This window comes from Dipodomys merriami, unplaced genomic scaffold (genome assembly GCF_024711535.1).
Source record: "Dipodomys merriami isolate MVZ:Mamm:240054 unplaced genomic scaffold, mDipMer1.0.p SCAF_176, whole genome shotgun sequence".
Lineage (NCBI taxonomy): Eukaryota > Metazoa > Chordata > Mammalia > Rodentia > Heteromyidae > Dipodomys > Dipodomys merriami.
In genome coordinates this window covers 1148386-1159790 of record NW_027203115.1, presented here as the reverse complement: position 1 = coordinate 1159790, position 11405 = coordinate 1148386, and the positions used below count along the sequence as shown (strand labels likewise).

Sequence of the window (11405 nt, the reverse complement as noted above, 5' to 3'; positions counted from 1 at the left end):
GCTGAGATCTGAGGATCATGGTTCAAAGCCAGCCTGGGCAGGAAAGTACGACTCTTATCTCCAATAAACTACTCAGAAAACCGGAAGTGGCACAGTGGCTCAAGTGGTAGAGCACTGGCCTTGAGCTGAAGAGCTAAGAGACAGCATTCAAGCCCAAAGTTCAAGCTCCATGACCGACAATAAATAAATAAATAAATAAATAAATAAATAAATAAATAAATAAATAAATAAATAAATAAATAAATTCTTATTTAAAAAGGCACCAATAGGACTGAAAAGACTTAAATGGTTAAGAAAATCTTAAAATAGGGGCTGGGAAGGTGGCTCAGTGGTAGAGTGCTTGCCTTGCATGCATGAGGCCCTGGGTTCGATTCCTCACTACCACATAAGCAAAAAAGAAAAAAGCCGGAAGTGGCGCTGTGGCTCAAGTGGTAGAGCGCTAGCCTTGAGCTGAAGAGCTGAGGGAAAGCGCCCAGGCCCTGAGTAGACCCAAAAAAAAAAAAAAAAGAAAATCTTAAAATATTAAATAATATTTATGTTTTTTGGTCTACAGAGGAAGAAGCTAACATCTATTGCATGATTGATCTACTCTGTAGGGACTTTACCAAAAACGAATAACAGATCAAATAGGACCCATATGCTTCTAAACTTAGAGGACAGTCACCTAATCCTATGGATGACAATTGGAAATGTTTGTATACTGACACCTTTATATTGATTTCTCTTTGGGAAATAAAACAGATGCTTTACACATACCAACAAACTAATTTCAAAGTTGCAGTTGCTCTTCGGATAAAAATTCTGTTTTCTCATTTACCAGAATTGGTCACAAACTGTAAGTTTTATTTTCTTCATCAGTAAAATATAGACATTTCTTTCATGGAGGTTATTAATAAAAGTATGAAAGTACTACACATAGCGAATAGGCAAACAAAGATTTCTGTGGCTAAAATAACATAAAAGTTGGGTGCTGGTAGTTCACCTCTCTAATCCTACTCAGGAAGAGGATGGCAGTTCAAAGCCAGTCCAATCAGAAAAGTGGACCTGTAGCTCAAGTAGCAGAACACCAGCCTTGAGGGAAAAAAACAAGAGAAAACTTGAAGCCCTGAGTTCAAGCCCCAATACTTACACACACACACTAAAGTTCCTATTTGTCTAGAGCTCCCAAAGAAAAACTAAACATTGTCTAAATTTTGTAAAAAAAAAACAGTCTGGTCAAACCAAAAGATGTCTTCTACCCTCTATTTCTTTTGACTAAAAGACTGTCCTAGGAGCAATATCAACACATTATAAAATATTTGACTATTTCCTTGGATAGAATCTAGGATGGATAGTACTTATATAGTCAATAGTCTTTTGACAAGCAAGAATATACAGTAGGAAAAGAACAGTCTTTAACAAACGGTACTGGAACAAATAGACATACATGAAAAAAATCTAGACATAGAGCTTACACTTTTTACAAAAACCAATTCAAAACTGTCATAAACTTAAATGTAAAACTCAGAATGACCAAACTTGTACAACATCACTTGAGGGTATGGATGGGATGGGGAACGATGCGGGAGAACGTTGAGGGAGAATGATGGGATGCGCTGACTCATAATCTGATTTGTTGAATTGAAACCCTCTTACATAACTACCTAAAGATAATAATTTTTAAAAATGAAAAACAAAACAGAAAATATGAGCAACCTTGGGTTTGGCAATGTGTTTTTAGATACAACACCAAAACCACAATCCATGAAAGAAAAAAAAAGGATAAATGGGACGTCATTAAAACTAAAAACTGTCCTGCAAGAGATGCTATTAGAGGAATAGAAAGATAAGGCCCAGGCTCAGGGGAAAAATACAGAATACTCATAACAAAACAGTAAAAATCTAATTTAAAATGGTCAAGAAATATGAACATAATTTTTGTAATGAACAATGTTCATATTGTAAGGTCTGCCAACCTTACACATATATAATTATATGTCACCAGGCACTGGTGGCTCACACCGGTAATCCTAGTTACTCAGGAAACTGAGATCTAAGGATAGTAGTTCAAAGCCAGCTGAGGCATGAAAGTCTGTAAGATTTTTTTTAAATTTTTTGGATCCGGTCGTGGGCCTGGGCCTGGGCGCTGTCCCTCAGCTCTTCAGCTCAAGGCTAGCGCTTTACCACTTGAGCCACAGCGCCACTTCCGGCTTTTTCCTTTTTGCTTATGTGGTGCTGAGGAATCGAACCCAGGGCCTCATGCATTCAAGGCAAGCGCTCTACCACTGAGCCACCTTCCCAGCCCCTGTAAGATTCTTTTTTTTTTGGGGGGGGGGGGGTACGGTCGTGGGGCCTGAACTCTGGGCCTGGGCACTGTCCCTCAGCTCTTCAGCTCAAGGCTAGCACTCTACCACTTGAGCCACAGCACCACTTCCAGCTTTTTTCTTTTTGCTTATGTGCTGCTGAGGAATCGAACCCAGGGCCTCATGCATGCAAGGCAAGCTCTCTACCACTGAGCCACCTTCCCAGCCCCCCTGTAAGATTCTTATATCCATTTAACTACCAGAAAATTGGAAGTGGCACTATGGCTCAAAGTGGTACAGTGCTAGCCTTGATCAAAAAGAGCTCAGGGACAGAGCCCAGGCCTGGGTTTCAAGCCCCACAACCAACAATAACAAAGAAAATTACCAACTAATGTCTCTCTGAAAGCAAAAGGTTATGCTAATCTCTATAAAAGGAAAGAAAGCTAAAAAAAAAAAAGTAATGTTTCGTTGCAAGGGAAAAAACTCCCTAGAGCATAGAAAGCCATACACAAAATAGACTTTGCATTTCAGAATGGAGATGCCAAACTATAGGTATTTCTTCTTCTGAGCAACAAAAACATGAATTTTGCATCTTCTTTTTGCCAGTCATTTAAATGATCAGTAGATTTTCTTGTAGTACCATACTGAAATCATAGGAACTCAACATTTATCTGGATTAGTTACAATTTAAAAGGTACTTTTATACAAAGTGGCTTTCACTAGATTTGAATAATTGAAGTGACTGCAGAGAGTGAGATGCACCTCTGTTATGATGGCTTTTTGGTCCTTCACCCTTTCAGCTTCTTCTGGGTCCTGTTCCAGGCTGAAGACTTTAGAGAGAGGCACTGGCTTCCCACTTCGGCACAGAACAGCCTGGCATGTGCCAACATTGGCCACTGTCAAGCTAAAACTGCTTGTGGGATCAACAGTGTCAGGGCGAATGTAGCACAGGAGAGCAGAGGAGCCCAGCTTCTGGCCAGCCATTCCCAACTTCCTGTATAGAAAGAAAATAAAATGAAAACAGGGTAGCTAGTTTTAGAAGAAAGAAGGTGGTCCATCATGCCCATACTTTACTTGTTTTCTTGCTATGGAATTATGACCTAGCCTCAGCCTTATCAGCAGAAGGACTTGGTCATATGTAGTGATATAACAAGGATTTGCCTTCCTCTCTCAGTTGATGGAGAAAACAGGATTTTAAAAGTGGAACAGGGACAGAGCAGGGGAAATTCTCTCTCCTCCTGTGTGCCTGATCAGACACTTACTTATTTAGGGGTTTTCAAATTTCAGCACATCAGGGCTGGGAAGATGGCTCAGTGGTAGAGCGCTTGCTTTGCATGCCTGAGGCCCTGGGTTCAATTCCTCAGCACCACATAAGCAAAATGAAAAAAGCCGGAAGTAGTGCTGTGGCTCAAGTGGTAGAGCTCTTGCCTTGAGCTGAAGTGCTGAGGGACAGCGCCCAGGTCCAGAGTTTAGGCCCCACAACCGGACCCAAAAACAAAACAAAACAAATTTCAGCACATCAGAATCATCTTCAGGGCCTAATAACTGTTGGGAGCACACAATGATGGGCCCTGCTCCAGAGTTTCTGATTCAGTGGGCAAAGGACTAGCATAATAATCTGCATTTCTAATGATTTCCTAGTGTGCTGAGGATGCTAGTCCTAAAGAAGCATTTTGAGAACCACTCAGGTTTTAAGTTCCTTGTAGGAAGGATTATGATTCTCCGTATATTTTCATCATCTGACCATACATGGAAGAAAACACAAACATATAGTAAATGCCATATAACAATCTAGTTTCAAATTCTAGCCCTGCATTTATTGGCTGTAGATCCTCAGCCAGTTATTTCTCTAAGAAAGTTCTCTGATTAAATATCTATCTGAATTTATAGAATGAAAAATGTATAGTATAGTTCCTGCCTGGTTCTTAGAAGTGCTTCAGAAACTGAACTGCCTTCCCAAACCCTTTATTCTAGCCCGTCTACTAAAACAGACTCCTTTCCCAATGCCTTGCTTTGTTTTACTCATATATTTTAAGCCACCCACCTAAAGTAGCTTAGATTGCTGATAACATTAATTTGTTAAACCCTTAATAACAAGTATTCTGAAGACATGGCTCTGACCATGTCTTGCTTGCTTGCTTGCTAACCTTTTATCACTATTTTTTTTGGAGAATTAGGTGAATGCTTATTACATTCCTTCCCCAAATATACAAACAAACATATAGATTCACAACCTGTTATACATATTTCTGGGCTTCCCAGATTCTTAGCCACCTTTGGTTCAATAGAGAAGGCACAAGGTTTTTTTTTGTTTTGTTTGTTTTTTTGTCAGTGGTGGGACCTGAACTCAGGGCAGGGGCACTGTCCCTGAGCTCTTCTGCTCAAGGCCAGCGCTCTACCACATTGAGCCACAGCTCTACTTCTAGGTTTTGAGTAGTTAATTGGAAATAAGAGTTTCATGGGGACTTTTCTGCCCAGGCTTTGAACTATGATCCTCAGATCTTAACCCCCTGAGTAGCTAAGGATTACAAGCATAATACACTGATGCTCAGCAAAAATTTGAGTTTTTTTTAAGTGTTCTTAGAGTCAGGCTTTAGGTACTTTTCCACAAGTTCTTTAAAGAAACAAAGTTCTATACTCCTGTTTGGAAAGAAAAACCACAGAAGAAGGAACAGGGTCTCTTCTTTATCACACAGCTATAAACCATGGCCTCGTACGTAAGAAACTTATTTCTCAAAAGTAGAGCTGAGTTAGGAATGATTCAATCCATCTGCTCACCTGTGAGATACCAAGAAGGTGTTGGCCATGAAAACCGTGTCATTTGTAGACTGCTGTACCTCTTCCAAAAGCACATCTGCCATCGTACACTGCAGCAGGCGAGGGAGCTCCTCATTGCGGTCTCCATCAAACATGCCATACACGGCTCCCACCCCCTCTGCAAAGTTATCCATAGCAAGGGCAGAAACACAGAGCCTACAGAGAAAGACAAGAACACAATCATCAAAGAAAGCTACTTGTAGAAGCATTCTTTTAACAAGTGTTAATAAAAGATGACAAAGCAAAGCGGTAAATCTTAATCTACACAAGAAAAAAAAAAGCCCTAGATAATGAAGCAGCATCTTAAAGAGTTGACATCCTAAGGAAAGGGGAAGTTAGCCATTAATGGGTAATATTCACGGGTAATACTTATTAGCTTTGCAATACTGTCAAAGGCTAGTTTTCTTGTCATAATGATTAAGGAATTTTGTCAATGATCAGCCAAAAATCAGCAGAACATATCTGTGGTTGAAGCAGGTTATACTACTTGTAGCAAGAAAAACAGCACACATGGAACTCTGGAGTATACAAATCATAGGCTTTAGCTGGCCACTGGTGGCTCAAACCTATAATCCTAGCTACTCAGGAGGCTGAGATCTGAGGATGGTGGTTCAAAGCCAGCCCAGGCAGGAAAGACCGTGAGACTCCTATCTCCAATAAACCACCAGAAAACCAGAAGTGGCGCTGTAGCTCAAGTGGTAGAGCACTCGCCTTGAGCTGAAGAGCTGAGGCCCAGAGTTCAAGCCCCATGACCGACCAAAAAAACAAACAAATCATAGAATTTGGGCTTTCATTGGAACATTGTGGAGAATGCCTTAACTGAAGAACTGTACCATATTGGTGTCTGTAAGAAAGTAGGGCTATTAGACAATTGGGTCTCTCAATCAATCTAAATATAACAGATAGTAGAGGAAATTAGCATGAGAAAGCCATGAGGAGATGTTTGGTGTTTTGAAGGTTCAATATTCACTTTGCTTTTATCTTTATCATGATTTCAAAGGTATCTTAACTGTTAACATGCTATGATTTGTTTTTGTGTGACAGATAGAACAACATAGTCTAAGCTGTGAACATTAGATGTCAGGGGCTGCCTTTTCTTTTCTCATTTCTCAGGGCAAATATACTCACTTGTTTCTCTGTCCTGCCATCTCAGCCAGTCCATGGCTCCAGAAGGTTGAAGTAACTGTTGAATCTGTGGTTGGCAAAGGTTTCTGATCAATTTTCAGGGTTGTGATATGGCTGTGGGAGGTGAAAGAAAGGAAGATTAATAATGTTTCTTTCTTTTTTTCCTCTCTCTCCCCCACCCCACCCCTGTGCACCTCCACCATAAACTATCCCAATAAAAACATATTTTTATAAAATAATCTCTTGACAGACTAAGATTCATTTGCAAAAAAGACTGAATAAAAGATTAGCTCTTGTCTCAGATATAGGAGAAAGAAAGGAATAAAACATATAGATAGGTGATGAATACTATCAAAATTAATGGATGATGAAGACTTCTAAGTTTCAGACAATTGTCTACTTACTTAAGTGGTAGAGTGCTGGCCGAGCAAAAGAAGCTCAGGGGCAGTGTCCAGGTCCTGAGTTGAAGTCCCAGGACTGGCCAAAAAAAGTTGCAATATAACCTGTGCTACCTAAAATATTTGTCTAGCCATTACTGGATAGAACATCCATTCATAACTGAATCAAAGAAGTGACTCTAGATACATTCTAATCTTTTAATTAGTTGAGATCTTCAGTCCTGAAGAAGACTCACAGTTGGCTGATAGGCCTCAGGATACACATGGATTAATTTTTTTTTTCCTACCTAAACATATCCAATGTCTTGTGTTCCAGAACCAGATTTGTATTTCCAGTCAGGTCAAGGTCTTGTAATGTAGCAGGCAGAACCTCTGGGATTAGTATTTCTGTCAAGTCATTGCAACTTAGGTCTACAAACTGAAGAGAGATAAATAAAAGAAAACACAGTATAGTTCATTCTCTACTACCAATCACTTAACTATCCATTTAATCCTTGAAGGAGAATTTAAATTTCTTCCCAGGAATGAATTCTATATGCCCTGATCCTAAACTGGTAAGAAAACAGTATCTCTTCCTATAAGGAAGAGAATAGTCTCATTTGCACTCCTTTTTTTTCTCTTCTTCCTTATAAAAGAGGCATCTTAGAATCCTGTCATTCCCTCATAAAGATTGCATGCCAGTACATAAATGTACATGCGTGGAGGCCGGGTAGTAATCTCAGCCACTTTAGAGGTAGAAATCAGGAGAATCACAGTTCAAAGTCAGCCCAGGCAAAATGTAAGAAAGACACTCAATTCAACAAACAAGTCTGTAATTCCAGCTATGTGGGAGGCACATAGGAAGTTCACAGTCCAAGATCAGGACTAGATTAAAAAAAACTATGCGGCCCTATCCCAAAAGCAAAAAAGAGCTTGGAATGTGGCTCTGTGAGGCCCAATATTCAAACCCCAGTATCCCCTGCCCCTCAATTCAAAAAGAAATCCATACCTGGATCTGAGGCAACTGCAGTATTTCTGGGAAAATGCTGATGTTGTTGGAGTGTGCAACAAGGGTGTGCAGTCTTTTGCAGTTTGCTATGGTTGTGGGAATGGTTTTAAGCTTGTTGCCACTTACATTCAGTTCTTCCAATTGCTCCAATTTATTTAATTTGCTGAAAAAGAGCATCAGCCCAGTGAGTGTGATTTTACAGAAGCCACAGAGTACAGATGGCCAAATTGGTTCACTGCAGAGGTAATAACAGCCAGGTAGTGGTTCACCAATGTGATTGAGTTGCTATATTTCAGCCTCACCTGCCTCTCTGCATGTTTCCAGGCTGGCACTGCCCTTGCTTTCCTTACAGCTATGGGCATGAACATCTTCTTGTTACCCGATTTTAGGATATGACTCAAAAAGCACTGACTTACTGTTACAAGATTAGTTCAGGTCCTTGCTTTGCCAGTAACTAGTTGCCAAATACTGGATAAGCAAAAGTCAGTGGACCTTGACTCTCTCAGCCATAAAATGAGCAAGTTGTACTAAATCATCACTAAGATTCATTTCAGTTTTAAATTTCTACACTTGAGCATAACAATTCATCTTTACTAAGTACTCATCTAATTCCTTTTTTTTTTTTTTTTTTTTTTTTTTACTGGTCCTGGGGCCTAAACTCTGGGCCTGGGCCCTATTCCTCAGCTCTTCAGCTCAAGGCTAGTGCTCTACCAGTTGAGCCACAGTGCCACTTCCAGCTTTTTCTGCTTATGTGGTACTGAGGAATCGAACCCAGGACCTCATACAAGCAAGGCAAGCACGCTACCTCTGAGCTACATTCCCAGCCCGCTCATCTAATTCTTATTATACGTACAGCACCACTTTGGGGTCTCATTTACTGGTTTAAAAAAAATATCAAAAAATGCTGGGACTGTGGCTTAGTGGTAGAGTGCTTGCCTAGCATGCATGAAGCCCTAGGTTTAATTCCTCAGTACCACATAAACAGAAGGCCAGAAGTGGTGCTGTGGCTCAAGTGGTAGAGTGCTAGCCTTGAGCCAAAGAAGCTCAGGGACAGTGCCCAGGCCCTGAGTTCAAGTCCCAGGATTGGCAAAAAAAAAAAAAAAAAAGACAAAAGAAAAAGAAAAAATTAACAAAACATTTAACAATAATGAAGAACAATTTTGAAAAATAACAATAATAGTAGCAACTTGAAGGGATTATTATAATTTTGCTAAATTTCCTACCAAATTTCTCTAATGAATATTTGTCTTACATAAATTTTACAAGTGACTTATCTTATATCAAAAATAATTTCTAGGGCTGGAAAGGTGGCTCAATGGTAGAGTGCTTGCCTTGCATGCATGAGGCCCTAGGCTCGATTCCTCAGCACTACATAAGCAGAAAAAGCCAGAAGTGGCACTGTGGCTCAAGTGGTAGAGCACTAACCTTGAGCTGAAGAGCTGAGGAACAGCGCCCAGGCCCAGTTCAGGCCCTATGACCGACAAAAAAATAATAAAAATACTATTCCTATAAAATTCATACTTTTAAAAACTAAGCTTAGAAAGTTCTTAAAATATATATTAAATGAAAGAAACTGGAAATAGAATATAAAATTCTTTTAATTAAATACCCAAAGATAATCTCTGAAGACATTTTAGTAGATAGTATGTTTCAAATTAAAAAGTGATGATGGCTGGGGATGTGGATTAGTGGTAGAGTACTTGCCTAGCATTCATGAAGCCTGGGTTTAATTCCTCAGTACCACATAACAGAAAAAGCTGGAGGTGGGGCTGTGGCTCAAATGGTAGAGTGCTAGCCCTGAGCAAAATAAGCTCAGGGACAGTGCCCAGGTCCTGAGTTCAAGCCCCAGGACTGGCCAAAAAAAAAAAAAGTGATGACACTCATAATTCCAGCTTCTGGAAGACTGAAGCACATTTATAGGCAAGCCTGGGTTATACAACTAGACCCCATCTCAAGCTTCACCCCTCAAAATAGTTCTATATTAAAAATATATTGTTTTATAATTTACTTTAACTTATTAATGTATTTATACATAATGTCTACATAGTCAACTTGTATCCTCTTCTCCTACACTATCAGTTAAATAGAAATGCATATCTCTCTACACTGTCTGTTAAATAGAAATGCATATCCATATCTCAATCAGCATCTAACTGAGTACTCAAACTGTGCTTGATTCTGAAAACAATCCAAAAGAAATAAGTTCAATTTTAACATTGTGTAGGAAACTATTATTTGGTATGGAATACATAGTCTTTTTTTTTTTTTTTTTTGTCGATCATGGGGCTTGAACTCTGGGCTTGGCGCTATCCCTCAGCTCTTCAGCTCAAGGCTAGTGCTCTACCACTTGAGCCAGAGCACCATTTCCAGCTTTTTGTGTGATGTGATGCTGAGGAATCGAACTCAGGGCTTCATGCATGCAAGGCAAGCACTCTACCACTGAGCTACCTTCCCAGCCCATGACTAACTTATTTTCACTTTCTATGATGTATTGGCAATTTTATATCAGCCTGTCTTTGATTCTTCCAATAGTAAAAGTATCATCAAAATTGGGTAAGACTCCTAATAATACCTAAACATACTCTACAATGCAATATTGATAAGAGAAAAAAAATCTTATCTTTAGAAATTCTTTAAATTACTTCATAATACTGTACTTTTCTACGAAACATTTTCAGAAATTTTTGAATAATTAAATCTAAAAATTAAACACATTTGAACCACAATTTCTCTGGTTACTGATACTTAACAACTGGGTACAAACAATTAAGGTGAGAGCTCCCAAGTTGGGCATGCTAATATATAATACTGGCACTAGAGAGGCTGAGGTAGAGGGATCACAAGGTTAGACTGAGCTTCATGGCAAGACACTGTCTCAAGAAAAAACAAATGAGATTTTCCCACTGGATTAGTGAAATCACAGCACCAGTAAGTCAGTTGACATAAAGAAAGTATAATTCAGTCTGACAAATGCAGAATTAACATTATGTTCTCAGGTGGTCACACTTTACATTCATTCACCTTGCAGGAAATGTCTGTAGTTGGTTGTTTGCAAGGTGCAAGATTCGCAGGTGTGGGTGCCCAACCAGGACAGGAATGCACTGGTCTGTCAGGAGGTTGCTGGTCAGATACAGGAGCTGCAGCACACTCAGACTCTCCTCCCCAGCACAAGCAGAAGGCAAAGACTCCAGATTATTTGCAGATGCATTCAAGTATCTGAGACTGACAGAACACATAGATCATCATCTCCTTTGTGTTTATTTGTTGCTTTCTTATGATGTAGACCCCATGGTACCCATGCTCTTTGTGTGGAATGCTGCCATCCTAAGCTCACACACTCAAAAGAATAATTTCCTCCAATTCATTTTCTCTGAGTCTATCCAATGCAAAGTTCCCTTGACTCAGTTCATGCAAGCCAAATAGAAGAAAGCATATAGGTATGTCTTCTTTTCTCAGCCTTTTTCAGTGGTTGAATTCTAACCAAGTTTCATCTGTATTTTCACTGAAAGGATTGTTGAGTCCCACACTGACATATATCTCAACTATGAAGATATTCTCCAGAAAAAAAGTTTTTGTCTGAGCTGGGCACAGTGGTATATACCTATAATCCCAGCACTCAGGATCTTGAGTTTAAGGTCAACCCGGGCTACATAATGAGTTCAAGACCAGCCTGAGCCAAGTGACACTGTCTCATAAAAGCAATAGCTAGCTGGGTGCCGGTGGCTCACGCCTGTAATCCTAGCTACTCAGGAGGCTGAGATCTGAGGATCACGGTTCAAAGCCAGCCCAGGCAGG

The 11405-nt window shown here is 39.8% G+C and overlaps 1 protein-coding gene across 3 annotated transcripts in view; it reads right to left on the bottom strand.

Moving 5' to 3' along the window:
- Phlpp2 (PH domain and leucine rich repeat protein phosphatase 2) overlaps positions 1-11405 on the bottom strand; it is a 63594-nt gene that overhangs the window by 4736 nt on the left and 47453 nt on the right. For all 3 annotated transcript variants that reach the window (XM_070026225.1, XM_070026224.1, XM_070026226.1), the window contains 6 exons: positions 10632-10832; positions 7611-7773; positions 6910-7040; positions 6228-6338; positions 5061-5255; positions 3045-3276 (listed from right to left, as the gene is read on the bottom strand). In XM_070026225.1, coding sequence (XP_069882326.1) covers positions 3045-3276; positions 5061-5255; positions 6228-6338; positions 6910-7040; positions 7611-7773; positions 10632-10832 — 1033 coding nt within the window. The remainder of the gene's footprint in view (positions 1-3044; positions 3277-5060; positions 5256-6227; positions 6339-6909; positions 7041-7610; positions 7774-10631; positions 10833-11405) is intronic.